A 15340-nucleotide genomic window follows, 5' to 3' on the forward strand; every position below is an offset into this window, starting at 1 on the left:
CCCCGGGTGCATGTGGCCGGTGCCCTAACCACTGAGCTATGGGCGCCCAGCCAGCAATTTTTTTAAGTTCCCCATATAATTCCACTGTGCAGCCAATGTTAAGAATTGCTGTTCTAGCAGAAATTTATTCATATTTTTATCTTAGAAAACTCACATGCCTAGTAACCAAGCAAAAAACTAAACCAAGATTAATTAAAGAGAAAATCCTGGTTAATTTTGTTAAGACAGACAAAGACTTTTTGAACATCTTGGATTTCTTTTTATAAAATTAAAATAAACAGAGAGTTGAGAGAAGTGGTACTGGAAGCTGTGAGTTAGAGGAGTGGAAGAAGAACCAACCAGGAATCAAAATAAAACAAAGGAAAACACTTCACATCAATGTATGCCTAAAGATTGTAGAGGCCCTTGTTTTATAACTGTCGATGGAATTCCTGACAGGTGGTTCCTGTTTGAGTAAGGTGGAATAAGGAAGGTAGCAATACAGTATGTAGTTGCCATGGTGCCCATGTTCTCCTTAACAAAATAAGTAGTCATTATTTTACTTTGAAAGATGTTTTGGAGCATTTCTTTTCTTTCTTTTTTTTTTTAGACAGAGCCTCAAGCTGTTGTCCTGGGTAGAGTGCCGTGGCATCACAGCTCACAGCAACCCCCAACTCCTGGGCTCAAGCGATTCTCTTGCCTCCGCCTCCCAAGTAGCTGGGACCACAGGCGGCCACCACAATGCCTGGCTAGTTTTTGGTTGCAGCCGTCATTGTTGTTTGGCAGGTCTGGGCTGGATTTGAACCCGCCAGCTCAGGTGTATGTGGCTGGTGCCCTAGCTGCTTGAGCCATAGGTGCCGAGCCAGAGCACTTATTTTCATTCCAAAGATGCATCTCATGCATTGTTGACAACAACATCCCTAGGAATGAAATAGATGGGTGACCTGCTAATGTCCCACTGGCACACAGAAACAAAATAATTCTAGATCCAGAGGCAGAAATCTAGCCTGAGGCACCATGGTATGGTTTTACTTTGCGTCTTTACCTCTAAATCAATTGAGAGACTGAGAGCTTCTCAATTGAGGAGACAGGTGTCTTCAAGGGCATAGGTATAATCTGTAAATTTTCTCCAAGCTGCCTATAGAGGAGCCTATGATCAGACAAAAAGAGAAAACCCAAAAGCCTTTCTCTGGCTGTTAAATACAGGCTCTTAATTTATGCTCGTCATAATTGCTAATATAGACTTCTGGTCAGAGTGAAAGTTAATGGAGGTCAGGAGATCCATTATTTCCTATTGTTGCTGTAACAAGCCACCACAAACTTAGTGACTTAAAACAACACACATTTATTATCTTAGAGTTCCAGAGCTAAGAAGTCCAAAATCAGTCTCAATAAGCTAAAATCACAGCGTCAGCAGGGCTCCGTTCCTTTTGGAAACTCTATGGAAGGATCCATTTCCTTATATTTTCCAGTTCATAGAGGCTACCTGTGTTCCTTGGCTCATGGCTCCTTCCGTCTTCAAAGCCAGTAATCACATCACTCTGGCTTCTGCTTCCATCTTCACCCCTTCTTCTTTGAGTCCGACTCTTCTACCTCCCTCTTACAAAGACTCTTTGCATTGGGCCCACCTGGAAAATCCAGGATACTCTTCCCATCTCAATATGTTTAACTTAATTATATCTGCACAGATCCTTTTGCCACATAAGGTAACAGGTATTCACAGGTTCTTGGGGTCAGAATGTGGACGTCTTCACGGGGCCATTATTTAGTTTCTCCAGGTGTCCATCTTATATGAACCCAGTGGCGCTACAGAGCCATCTAGTGGTTATTGTCTAGTGTTGCCAGATTTAGCAAATAAAAATACAAGATTCCAGTCAAATTTGAAGTTCAGATAAACAAGAAATAATTTTTTTGGTATAAGTATGTCCTATGTAATATTTTACTTATTTGAGATATACTAAACAGTTATTGTTTATCTGAGCTTCACATTTAACTGAGAATTCTACTTTTACTTGGCCACCTCACCTCACCCCCAGAGTGTCTACCAAGAATATATATCACAGTAACAGACAAATCCTCACTTTGCTTTGCTGACTTGTAGATTGAGGGTTATTATGATAAGAAGAACCTGGAATAATCCTCACTCCCACAAGATATTAAGCTGAAAGCAAGCTGCATCTATGAAGAATCCCAAAAATGAAGCCGCCATTGGAGACTTAGAAGATGCAAGGTTGGTGATTTCTGCCACATCCCCACTTATATCATCTATATGGTTTTAGAAAAGCCAGAAGCATCTTAGAGAATGACCGTGGATTCTCTCATGTTAATCAGATGACAGCACAAATCACACCTGGGGTCCCAGATACCATATTGTTACTGAAAAAAAAAAAATCAGCCCAGCCCTTGTTCCCAATAGGCACATATAGATCAAGGTAATGTTTTGTTTTTCTTTACATTATTATGAGCAAAGATCCCCAGAAGCAGTTTGCCTTCCCCTGACAGGGACAAAAGTAAAATCTGCCTCATCCCAGGGTCATGCTGAGCCCCTGCATATTGTCACAATATCATTAGAGAAGTCTTAATTATGTTGACTTGGCTCCTTTATGTGGAGGATGTTATGCTACTTGGAAATGGTACCCAGGAAATTTCAAGCACACTAGATGTCTTTGTAAAAGACAGGCATACCTGTCAGGCATACCAGAGGACTGACTGGTCACAAAAGGAGGAGAGAATGTTGGTCTGTCAAATAAGCCCTTGAAATGGAAACAAATAACCAGAAAAACATCACAAATTCTTATGCAACATACAATTGTTTCTGAAAAAGTTGATGGTGGTCAAAACAGGGCTCACCAAACCTTACTTCGCTGATCTGGTCATAGCTGTATAGCATGTCCAGGATGTGGGGTAAACTGTCCTCCCACTAGAGCATTGTGGACCAGAGACAGAAATACCTGAGACAGGCAGAGCTGCTCTTGTGGGGGAACAGGGAAACGCCCACAGGAATTCACAGCTGAGACGCATAAGCTGCGGGGATAAGGTCATGCACCATACTACAAAAAGTTGTTCCCAGTTAAAAAACCACCCCAGGCCAGTTTATGGAAGAAACCAAATTCCTGACCATGGGACACTGTGATCATGCTTAATTTGATGTATCAACATGATGAAGCCATGGAGTACCCAGGTATCTGGTCAAACATTATTTTGTGTGCTTCTGTGAAGGTGTTTTCAGATAAGACTAGCATTTGAATTAGCAGACGAGGGGAGCAGATTGTCCCCTCTAACATGGGTGGGCTTCACCCCGTTAGTTGAAGGCCTAAATCAAACATGTTGATCCACTCATGTAGAAGGAGGAATGCCCTCTGCTGGTCAGCTTTGAGCTGACAGTCTTTTCTGTCCTTTGCACTTTAACTGAAACATCATCTCCTTTTTGCACCCCCAGCCTGCTTCCAGACCAGAACTTCCACACCTGGGCTCTCCTGGTTCTCATGTCTTCAGACTCAGCCTAGAACTACACAGCAGCTCTCCTGGGTCTCTAGCGCGCCAGTTGCAGGTCCTGGGGATTCTCGTCTTCCATATTCTATTCTCCGGAGAATCCTAATACAGACACCAAATGACTATGTGAATTATCTTGTTCAGTAAATTATAAAACTGGTGTGCTCTGTTGCATTCTGTTACACTTATTAAATGGAAAGGATAACTCAGAGCAGGTCTGGAAAGCACAGGTAGTTGAGCCTGGTGGTTCAGCCCTTTGTACTAATTCTATCTACTTCTAACTGCATCTCCCTCAACCTACACCTGCTGGGCGTTCCTATGAGCAGCTAATGGAGGATGAAAAAGCACGGCCCTGCCTTATAGGAAGGGCTCTACCTGGTAAGCAGACACAAGTGAAAACAGGTGGCCCCTGCAGCCATTACACCCACACTCGTGAGAGTAAGGAGACAAGGGGAATTTTTCCAGTGGACAGAGCTTCAGATAGTGCATTAGGCTATTCCTGTACTGTGGGTGCTAAGATGGCCCGAGGAACTAATTTACATGATTCATGGGAAGTAACTAATGGGTTGGCCAGCTGTTCAGGGGCATGGAAGGATGAGGACTGAAAGACTGATGGCAAGAAGGCCTGGAAGCGTGGGGAGCTACTACCAGACATTATCATGTCTTGGGGTTGGCAGAGAGTGTGAAGATACTCACACCCCAGGTAAATGTCCAAGAGAAGGGACCCGCTGCAGAGGATCCCTCACAAGTCAGGTGAATGACATGACCCTCTCCTGCAGGTCAGTCAGCTGCTTTTCCACCTACCCTGGTGATGCTTGATGGGCCAAGTGGACATGTGGCAGGAACAGAAGCTCTGCAGGGGATAAACAATATGGACAACCTTGGCGATTCTGGTTATAATCACAGATTGGTGTCCCTAACCTTCCACAACTGACACTGATGCCGAGCCCCTAACACAGCACTGTTAGCTGGAAGGGCCCACCAGTCAGATAGTGGCTGTTGATTAGATGGTATCCTTTCCATTAGAGAGGAGAAGGTACATAACCTACATACAGATGTTCCTTCCCTGCCCCCAGAGCTTCTGACAGCGCCTCATTCAGAGATTTAGAGAATGTTCATTTACACATGTCGCTTCCTCACATCACCTCTGTCCAAGGAACTCTGTTGATGACAAAGTAAGGATAGCAATGGCTTCATGCCCAGGGAATTTTCAGATCTTACCAACTGTCCCATCATCCAGAGGTGAAATAAAAATGTTTTTAGACAAATGAAAACTGAGAGATTTCATCACCAACACAACTGCACTACAGAAAATGTGAGAGAAACTTTTTCAGGGAAACAGATACCAGATGAAAACTCAAGACCATAAAGAAGAATGCAAAGCAGCCCAAATGGTAAGTATGTAAAAGTGAAATGTAAAAGTTTTTTATTTCTTTAAAATAGGATTGCTTAAAGTAAAAACAATGTATTATGAGATTTAGAACATATACAAAGTAAAACAATTACAACGTAATATATCCGGTACTGTCATCAGATAGTACAAAGGATAGAAAGAGGGGATCAGAAATATACCGCTGTAAGGATCTTACATTATATGAATTGATAATGCTATTCCTTCCAGGCAGACTTTGAAAAGTTGAAGATGTATGTTGTAAACTCTAGAATAGCCATTTTAAAAGAATAAAACTATCCTAGGCTATCGTTGTGTTTCATTTTTCATATTCAAGTGTGAGAGATTATAAATTGGTTTCATAGTAGTACTGAGCACATTGGATATTTGATGAAGGAGGGAAGGGGAAGGGGAGGGGAAGGGAGGGGTGGGTCAATAGAGGGAGGGTTGGTAAGGAGACCACACCTATGGACCATATTGCAAGTACAAGTTGGCTCTATCAGGTGTAGAACACAAATGTCTTTTTTTTAAAATAGAGAAAATTATAAAACTTTATTGAAAGATATTTAAAAAGCCTAAATGGAGAGCTATACCATGTTTATGGATTGGAAGACAACATTGTAAAGATGATGTGGCTCACCAATGAATTTATAAATTTAACACAAATCCCATCAAAATTCCAACATGGTTTTTGGTTTGATTTAGAACTTGTCAGTCTAATCCTAGAAGTTGTATGGAAGAGCGAATGGCTGAGACTAGCCAAGACATTGGAGGCATCTTGGTTTTTATCAAGATCTTTTTCTAAAGTAATCAGGACTGTATGGTAGGACCACAAGGTTAGATAAATTGACAAGAGAGTCAGAATAAAAACCATCAACAGAACCACGTACATCGAAGAGCCAGGGTTACAGATCAGTGGGGAAAGGACAACTTAACGGTGCTAAGACAAGCACTTATCCGTACAGGGAAAATAAACATCAAACTGAACTTCTACCTTCTACTTTTCACAAAAGTTGGTTTAGGACAGATTAAAGACAAATGTGAAAAACAAAACTTCAAAACTTTTACAACACTAAAGAATTCCTTTATGACTCTGGGTAGGAAATGATCTCCCTAAGCCAAAGTGTATTCAGCTTTATGAGATACTTTTCAAAAACAGTTACTTCCAGTAGGACATGGGTGACAACCTATAACCTTTTATTATATAACTTCCAAATTCCTCTCCTGCAAAAGTCCATTCTAAAAGTCAGTAAAGTCTTTTGTTGCCACCTTGAACAGGAAAGGTTTTCAGGAGGCTGGGGCACTTTACGTGAAGCATCTGTAAGCTTTTCACAGGCCAACTCTGACATGGAGGAAATGACCTATGACCTGCAGGGTTCTCAATGGGGATGAAGCCACAAACTGAAAACAGGAGTCTTGGCTTTTCTGAGTGACCACATCTCAGCGTCATCTCTTGAGAGCTTGAATTTTATTACCTAACACAGTTGATGTTAGGAGTGGCAAGGCTAAGCCTATGCGGATGGCATCAGGGAAGGAGGACATTAAGTTTAGCTTCCCCATGCTGTAAGGCTTCTGTGCCAAAGCGGCTAATGTGTGAATGTCAGAGAAGCTCCTCCGGGAACCAAGAACAATCTTCAAAAACCAAGACAGAAAATCCTACTTTCCTCCATTTGGATTCAGTTTCTGAGACACAGAAACTGATTCTATTAGTGGTATTTGCCCTTTCCACAAAGAACAACAAAGTGTCCTGTGTGCTAACAACATAAAAAACCCTCAAAAGTCTACATTTTTATAAAACTTGATTAAAAAAAATAGTATTTCAAGCACTAGAGTCACTAAAAGTACAGAGCTATCAAAAGTGCGCATTTCACTTGGCATCCCCAGTGCCTTCTGCTTTCTGGGACTGGACTGTAGAGGCATCTCTGTTTCTTGCGGGATTGTTCCCATCCTTGCTGGCATCTGCTTTTCCCTTTCTCCCTTCTTTGCAGGGACCTTTCTAGGCCTGGTTTTGGAGGGGCAGGTTTAGCAGACAACCGTGCTGATCTCCTCTGTGGCTCATCCTTCATCTTTGTCACCTTTAGCATCTCCTTTTGCCTTTCTCTTGGGCATGGTGGCTGTAAGTGCTCAGCAGGTGGCTTTGTCCAGGAGGTGCCTGTGTTCCTCACACTGCTCCTAGAAAGATTTCTTTAAGAAGCTGATCAGGAGACCAGGAGGCTGACTCTTCAGAGACCTGAGTCTTGTGGCCATCTGAGGGGTATGGGAATCCCAACTGTGGTCTTGTTCGCACCGGTGTGCTTGGCTTGGGCTGGGCCACTGCGGATGCTGGGATGGTGAGCACCAGTGGAGCCAGGCACCGCCGGGAACAGGAAGGCCAGAACACAAATGTCTTAATGCTGTAATTGGGTAAATGAGGTGAAGGCTATGTTGATTAGTAGGATGTAAGCACTCTGATTTGTACAAATCATCAACACACTGAATCCCATAATGGCATAAATGTATTCATGATCTATGTACAGATGACTTATTAAAAAAATAAAAGAATAAAATTATCAGGCACAGTGTCATGCACCCACAGCTACTTGGGAGGCTGAGTCAAGTGGATCAAATCCAGCTTGGGCAACACAGCAAGACCCCATCTCTCAAAGATTGATAAAAAGAATAAAATGAAGAGGTATGGCTATCAGAGGTGTGATGACACAGGATCTTAAAAAAATACTAAATCCCCAAAAGGATTTAAACAAAAGGAGACAAAAGGAGAAAAAAAAAATAAGGAACACATAAGAAAATAGGAAAAAATAGCAAGCTGATAGATTTAAACACAGTAATATTAATCATTACATTACATATAAATAGTCTGAAGCAGGGGTTCAACCTGTATCCTGTGGGCTGCATGTAGGTTAATTGAGGCTGATTTGCTTATCTGTCATGTCAGATATCACAAAAATGATGAATAGCCTTTTTCTTTGCTCATCAGCTTTTCTTAGTATTTTCAATGTGTGGCCCAAGACAACTCTTTTTACAATGTAAGCAAGAAGGAAAAAAAAGTTTGGACACTCCCAGAGATTCCACTTAAAAGGCTATGATTACCATGCTGGGTGAGAAAGCAAGGCCTAACTGAATGCTATCTATGAGAAATCAAATTCAAATGTAAATACCCAGATAGGTTATAACTACATTCCTTTGTATTAGCAATGAGCACTTTGAAATCAAAAGTGAAAAGTAGTACCATGGACAATAGCGCCAAATGAAACATGAAATATACAGAGAGAAAAACTAAAAAATTATGTACAATGTGTATATGCCGAAAGCTACAAAGCAGTGGTAAGGAAAATCAGATAAATCAATATTGTTGAAATGTCAATTCTCCCAAATTGTTATGCGTGTGATCCCAGTAAAAATCACAGCAGGCTTTGTAAAAATCAATAATTGGGTTCTAAATTTTACATGAAAGAAAAAAGATCTAGAATAGCCTCAACAACTCTGCTCCACAACTTCTTTCCATGAAGTCTCTGGTAAGTTCTGCACATTTTCCTCAGAATTACACCTGGTTTATGTTTTTCTTTTCCTCTGAAACTTTCCCTTCTTTGTGAGATGATCTGGTGACTGATGTCTCTACACCTTGGTATTGTCTCAAGTGTGTGTCTGCTCAGGGAAGACAAAACGGGCTCTCCATCACTGTGGACGTGATTTATTAAGGAAACTCAAAGCCTGGCTATGCCACAGAGTCACATGGATCCAGAAGTACATCAAGATTAACCATTCCTTTTCTCATGGAGAAATAATTGAGATCCTCAAACAGGCAGAGGTTTCTCATTTACATTTACAAGACAGACATAGCCCTGGCCTCACCGGGAGGGTCCCTAAAGGCTCCGCATGAAACAGTGAGAGGCAAGTCTGAGCTCAGAATCTTTGGATTTTTGCCTCTACACAGACCCTGTCTTCTCTGTTCCCTGTACAGTCTGAAAAGGAAATAGATTAGTGGGTGGTGCCTGTTGCTCAGGGGGTAGGGCCCGGGCCCCATATACCGAGGGTGGTGGGTTCAAACTCAGCCCTGGCCAAACTGCAACAAAAAGTGGCTGGGCATCGTGGCGGGCGCCTGTAGTCCCAGCTACTCAGGAGGCTGAGACAAGAGAATTGCTTAGGCCCAGGAGTTGGAGGTTGCTGTGAGCTGTGTGATGCCACGGCACTCCACCAAGGGCAATAAAGTGAGACTCTTTACCAAAAAAAAAAAAAAAAAAAGAAATAGATTAGTGTGGGTGAATTGTGTGTGTGAATGTGTGTTTGTGTGTGTGTGAGAGAGAGAAAGAGGGAGAGAGTCTTCTTCAGCTGTTGGGGTTGGAAGAGAAGTTCATGGTGACCTTTCTGTGCGTGCACTCAGGGTTTTGTGACTTCCTATGCAAGTCTGCAGGGCTCCTAATGCACAAAATTTGCACGTGGAGAAAGAAAGGGAGAGGAATTGTGTTCTTTTGCATGGATTTTCATCATGCAAAACACTTTCTTGTCAAAATTCTGCTGGTGAGGTTTGCTAAAAAGGGAGGCATGCAGATCGGTTGAGAGGGGTTGTGAGTTATCTTCTGGAGGCGAGTACCCTGGGGTCAGCAGAAGCCTACCCAGCAGGGCAGCCAGAGGCACTTCTGCCTCGGAGGTGCTGTCTGGCAGAGAAAGACATGAAAATGAGATGTCTGCCCTTAAGCTTTCCTGGGTACTGAGTCCAAGACTGGACAGTAGTTGGGCTCTAAGTAAATGTCATGGAAAGGAAGGGTTGAGTGGGGGCCTCTCCCACTGCTCTCTCCTCATCCCTCCCTGACAGTAAGTATTCTTTCCATTTGCCAGTGTAAACATTTAATAATGAGACTGTTATCCCTGATAGCAGGCAAGTAACAGATAATTCCTGTGGGTAGGCAGTTAGCAAACAGAGAGAATGACTGAAGATTGTCGAAGATGTATTGTTGATTAAAATTTTGTTGATAAAAGGCTTATGCTAAATATCAGAGAAATGACTTTCTGGTAAGAGATACACAGAAAACAATGGTCAAATTCATCAAAGCGTTTCTGTGTATAGCCAGTTGGATTTGATAAAATACCTGTTCAGTGATTATTTCATTTAACATTATGAAAATTGAAAAAGTTCAGATAGCAAATGTCACACTACAAGGAGTAATTAGCATGTTCAGGTACCTAGAAAAGCCTCCCAGGTGACTTTTGTCCAGTTACTTTAAGATGTTTAAAGCATGATTTTAAATCATATGATTTTAATAATCTTTCATTTGAATATACTATTGCCCGGTTAGGGCAAATCTTCAGGGTAAATGTATTATTACTTTAATCAACATTTTGTGTAGAGGTTGATATGACTTTGGAGTTTCAAAAGCACAAAGCAGATGTTTATCACCCTGAAAATGAAAATGCTGGTGTCTAGAACAGTGAAATGGGTATAGTGTAAGGGGTTAGGGCAAGGACTCTGGCCACTGATGGACAGTTCGGTTGCTTCTCTCATTGGCTGTTGTGAATAGTGCTTTCATGAGCATAGGTCTTTGTTAGATACTTTAAAACAAGCATATCTTTTTATTTTTTCTTCTAGTACTTATACGGCTTAATTTTTGCATTTAGATCTATGATCCATTGAGGTTTATTTGGGAGTATAGTATGAGGAATGAATCCAATTTTCTTCCCCTCCCCCAAATAGTTATGTATTCTAATACCTTTTTTTTTTTTTTCTTTTTTTGCAGTTTTTGGCTAGGGCCGGGTTTGAACCCGCCACCTCCAGTATATGGGGCTGGCGCCCTACTCCTTTGAGCCACAGGCACCACCCTCTAATACCATTTTTAAAAATTTCATTGTTTTCCAATGATTTGAGATGCCACCTTTTGTTATATATTAAATTAGGCCTTCTAGGGAGTTTCAGTTCTGTCCCTTTGTCCTGCAATTTTTGTGTACACTGATGGTACACTGTTTTAATTAGAGCTTAATTAAATTAATGTAATTATTTAATTTATTTTTAAATTTAATTTTAATTCATACTTAATTTAATTAAAGTATTTTAATATCAAGTAGGGAAAATCATCTCATAGGGCAGAAAGAAACTTCCTCTGGGGAGAGATATATCTTTCCACTGTGCCCCAAGGCAGTGGGGGGAAGTGGGATGGGGAGTGGGTGGCTTGAAGGAGAAAAGATGCTCCTCTGGATACCCAGGACATAGAGGGGATCCATTTGTCCTGGGAAAGAGACCCCATTTTCCTGGAGGAAGCCAGCTCAGCCTGGCACATACAGTAGAACTCCACAGTTCACCACCTCCTTAAGTTTCATAGACCAGATATGCGCCACATGTACTAAGGTGTAGTTCCTTATGTTGACCACCTCCGTATGTTGACCAGTTTGGGCAGTCAATTCACAGAGGTTCTACCGTATTATTACAATCTATAGACTGAATGTGTGTTTGCCTCCAAAATTCATGTATTGAAACCTAATCCCCAAGGTTTAGGCTGGGGACTCTAGAAGGTGATTAGGTCATGAGGGCAGAGCTTTCATGAAGGGGATTATGGTCCTCTCAAAAGAGCCCTGAGAGACTCAGTGCCTGTGGCTCAAGTGGCTAAGGTGCCAGCCACATACACCTAAGGTGGCGGGTTCGAATCCAGCCTGGGCCCGCCAAAGAACAATGATGGCTGCAACCAAAAAATAGCTGGGTACTGTGGTGGGTGCCTGTGGTCCTGGCTACTTGGGAGGCTGAGGCAGGAGACTTGCTTGAGCCCAGGAGTTGGAGGTTGCTTTGAGCTGTGATGCCACAGTATTCTACCCAGGGGGACAGCTTGAGGCTCTGTCTCAAAAAAAAAAAAAAAAGCCCTGAGGACCTCCTTTGCCCTTTCCACCCTGTGAGGACACAGGGAGGAGGAGAGGGCTGTCTGTGAATTAGGGAGTGGGCGCTTACCAGACGTGGAATCTGCTCATGCCTTGATGTGAGGTGCCTTGGCCTCTAGGCCTGTGAGAAATTTCTGTGGTTTCAAAACCACCTGGTTTATAGTATTGTTATAGCAGTCCAAAAGAAACTACTAAACGATGTTTAATGAACAAATGAGAAGTTGGTGTAAAGGCTCTGGCAACTCCCTGGAGCTGGGCTGTGCCCTGGAGAAGACCGGTCACAGTGGGGTCTCCCTCTGACCAGGCTGTTTGAAGCGTTCCATTGTCCTCCTTATCCAGGGCAGGAAGCTTGAGACTCTGGTGAAGACTGCGGGAGGAGTCCCCCTGGCGTTTCCATAGGAGACGATGCCATGGGCCACGCTGTTACACACCAGGGGCCCTCCTGAGTCTCCCTGCGGGCAGAGGTGGGGGAGGACACTAAGCCTGCCTCCCTGTCTGGGCTCTCAGAAGAGGTGGGGTGGGTGAGCTTCTTTGGTTGCTGGGTGTGTGTGGGGTGCGAAGTTGGTGCAGACATCAGCCCTGCGATCTTTTGGTCCTTGGGCTTTTGCCCTGGCCATGGTTACTGTCTTCAGCCAAATTCAAGTTCTTCCCCTCCCCACCAAAGTTCTGGGTCTTCCTCCCATTCCCCTAGAGACTGGATTGATGGGAAAACGGTCCCCAGCCCATCCTGTTCCAGCCCCTAGGGTGAGGCTGTGGGGGTGGAGTCTGCTCCCACTGCCCCAGCTCTGCCCAGCCCTCTGTGTCCTGGGCAGTGTTGGCAGATCCCATGGTCTTACCCTGAAGGCAGACTTCCTCTGCCTCGGGTCCCCCACACAAATCTGAGTGTGGCCAATGTAAAAACGGAAGCGGTTCTGGCACTGCTGATCCCGCTGGACTCTCAGCTGCACCTCCTGGAGTCTGTCTGTCCTTCGGTTCAGGCTGACCAGGCCCCAGCCGGCCACTGTGCACAGTGTCCCAGTCCTCAGCCTTGCCCATCTCTGAGGCAGAGCCACTGGGCGCACGGCTCCGTTCTGTGTGGCTCTATTTTCCAGCTGGCGGGAAGGGTGTAGGTGTTCCCACTTAGTAGGGCCGCCATCCTCAGGGACTGCTGGTGCAGTGCTCACCCACGTCATCTACCACCCAGGGAGACCCCATGTCCCCCACCCCATGTCCCCCACCCCATTTCCCCCACCACCCTGCCCTTGCTTCCTCCTGCACTGCCCCAGACTCAGTGAAGCTGCCCCACTGGGAAGGAGCCAGCTGGGCTGGAGACCCAGAGGGCCTGGCACCTGCAGTAACATGATGTCGTTGTGGTTATTCTGCTGGTTGTAATCAGGGTGGCGTATGGCTCTGAGCACAGGGATGCGTTGCTGGGTCCTCTCCTGCCTTTGGATGTTGTGAGCTCCAAGGATGGCGACTATAGTGCTGCAAAGGCAAGGTGGCCTAGAGGTAGGTCTGGTCCACAGGAGTGGTGGTCCACTGCTCTGCAGGGCAGGGGCCAGCCCAGGCCAGGGAAGGGCTGCAGCTAAAGAGAATTGGGGGCTCAGGGGAGTTGTGGAATGGGCTCTGCCCTGTTTCTCAGCAGCCCTGAGCTGGAAATGACAGGGGGACGGTGACCCTGAGGTTTGCTCCCCAGATTAAGTTGGGAAATAGCTTGGGTTCATATTTTGAGTCCCACTGCCTGCCTCCCATCTTCTCCTCTTGCTCCTTTTCTCCTCATTTGCACTGGCCTGTTTCTTCCCCCAAAGACTTGCTCCATTTCCCTTTGACACTTTTGTCACACAACCCTGCTCTTAGATGGCTCTTCTGATGAACTTTCCTGGGCTTGTGTTCCCGGCTGCCCAGGAAGCTCCTGAGCTCCTCACCTTCCCCAGCAGTGAGCTGCCGTCAGCACAAAGTCTTCTCGCACCAGGAACCCCCCGCAACTAGTTCCAGGAGACTGGATCTGAAGAAATGCCATGTAGGGGTGGGAGTGGGGCCTGGCCTCCCGGCCTCCGATGATCTCCCCTGGAAAGAAGCATGCGGCACTTACCCCTGTGCTCACAGAACCCACTGTGTGGGCATCAGGTGGGTGGTTCCAGAGGGCTGGAAGCTAGGGAGGTCGTGAGAGATGATGCAGGTGAGGGAGGAGTTGGTGCTCAGGACTGGGATTTAGGGGGCACCAACATTGGGAGAGGGATCCAGGGTTCAACAGGAAACATGCTGACCTGAGGGGAGATTGGTTCCCCATCCTAGGCCTCAGCTCCCTCTCCCATCTCAAAAGGGGGAGAAAAATCCTTGCTCCAGACAAGGCCAGTTTCAGCCTCCGATATTGAGGAGAGATGGTCTTCTGTGAGCCCAGGACTTTTCATGGGCTTCCCTGGTACTTTCTCCCTCAGGGAGCTTCCCAGATCCTTCTGAGCCCAGCTGAAGACCACATAGGACGGGTGTGTGGGGATCTAGATGGAGCTGATGGGACAGTTATTTCTGTATTCTGAACTTCGTAGGCCCTGACACATGGGCTGCAGAAAGAATTTATATAGAGCACTTTTATAGAGCTGTGTGCTGGGGGCAATTCCAAGACTTTCACGTACACTAACTCATTTAATTCTTATAACAGCTCTACAAGGTCATTGTTAATATCATTCCCATTGTATAGATGAGGAAACTGAGGAAATATGAATTCAAATAACTTGTTCAATAATACAGAATTAGGATGTACCAAGAAGTCTGACTCCAGAATCTATGTGATGGGGTCAGAACTCTGAGGGTGGGGACAGTCACTCACCCGCCTCAGCCCCAGGGGAGAAGAGAAAGGCCAACAGAAGCAGAAGGGGCTGCATCTTCCCTGAAGGGCTGCCTGGTCAGATGGTGCTGTGCTTCCTCCTGCCACACTTTTAGCCCTGGATAGAGGAAGGAAGGGGTGGGGTTGGGAGCTTGAGACTTCACACTCCCGTTCTCCTGCTAATGTGATAGGTTTCATCACCTAAAACTGCCCAGGAGGTTTGCCCACCAACTGCCAGTGATCGAGGTGAAGAGGGAATCATCTAACCAACTCTGTGATCTGCACAGCTGCTGAGTCAGTCCTGACAGCAGAAATAGGAACCCAGGGCTACAAGGAGGGAGCTTTGGGCAATGTGTCCCAGAACCCTGACTCCACCAAATTCCACCACACCCCAACAAAGCCTGAAAGCTGGCAACTGCCTACTTCCTCCATTTGCTACCCTTCTGGGTTAGAGCATCCATCCTTTGGGATTTCTGGGGTCCTCTAAATAAATGCAAATTCCATGGATTGTTTTGCCTTTTTTTTTTTTTTTTTTTTTTGAGACAGAGCCTCAAGCTGTTGCCCTGGGTAGAGTGCTGTAGCATCACAGCTCACAGCAATCTCCAACTCCTGGGCTCAAGCGAGTCTCCTGCCTCAGCCTCCCAAGTAGCTGGGACCACAGGCACCCACCACAGTACCCAGCTATTTTTTGGTTGCAGCCGTCATTGTTGTTTGGCAGGCCCAGATTGGATTCGAACCTGCCAACTTAGGTGTATGTGGCTGGCGCCTTAGCCACTTGAGCCACAGACGCTGAGCCTGGATTGTTTATCCACATATACTTA

The 15340-nt window shown here is 45.0% G+C and overlaps 1 protein-coding gene across 2 annotated transcripts; it reads right to left on the reverse strand.

Moving 5' to 3' along the window:
* Window positions 1-11958: 11958 nt before the first annotated feature.
* Window positions 11959-14577, reverse strand: LOC100960859 (cathepsin G). 2 transcript variants are annotated; one of them, XM_012812824.1, is made up of 5 exons: window positions 14523-14577; window positions 13621-13762; window positions 13045-13180; window positions 12553-12807; window positions 11959-12168 (listed from the first exon to the last, which is right to left on the reverse strand). In XM_012812824.1, exons 1-5 carry the CDS (start codon window positions 14575-14577, stop codon window positions 11995-11997), a joined length of 762 nt encoding a protein of 253 aa, XP_012668278.1. In that variant the 3' UTR covers window positions 11959-11994. The 2 variants fall into 2 exon arrangements, with proteins under 2 accessions (XP_012668278.1, XP_012668279.1); XM_012812825.1 differs by lacking the exon at window positions 12553-12807.
* Between the last annotated feature and the right edge of the window lie 763 nt (window positions 14578-15340).

This window comes from Otolemur garnettii, unplaced genomic scaffold, assembly GCF_000181295.1.
Source record: "Otolemur garnettii isolate 467f Iridium unplaced genomic scaffold, OtoGar3 scaffold00225, whole genome shotgun sequence".
NCBI classification, from domain to species: domain Eukaryota; kingdom Metazoa; phylum Chordata; class Mammalia; order Primates; family Galagidae; genus Otolemur; species Otolemur garnettii.

Coding starts and splice junctions, on each gene's coding strand:
- LOC100960859 (XM_012812824.1), bottom strand. CDS start 14,577: ATGCAGCCCCTTCTGCTTCTGTTGGCCTTTCTCTTCTCCCCTGGGGCT. Junction 13,763..14,522: donor CTCCCCTGGGGCTGAGGCGG/GTGAGTGACTGT, acceptor GCTTCTTTCCAG/GGGAGATCATCGGAGGCCGG. Junction 12,169..12,552: donor AGAGGAAGTCTGCCTTCAGG/GTAAGACCATGG, acceptor CTCTGCCCGCAG/GGAGACTCAGGAGGGCCCCT.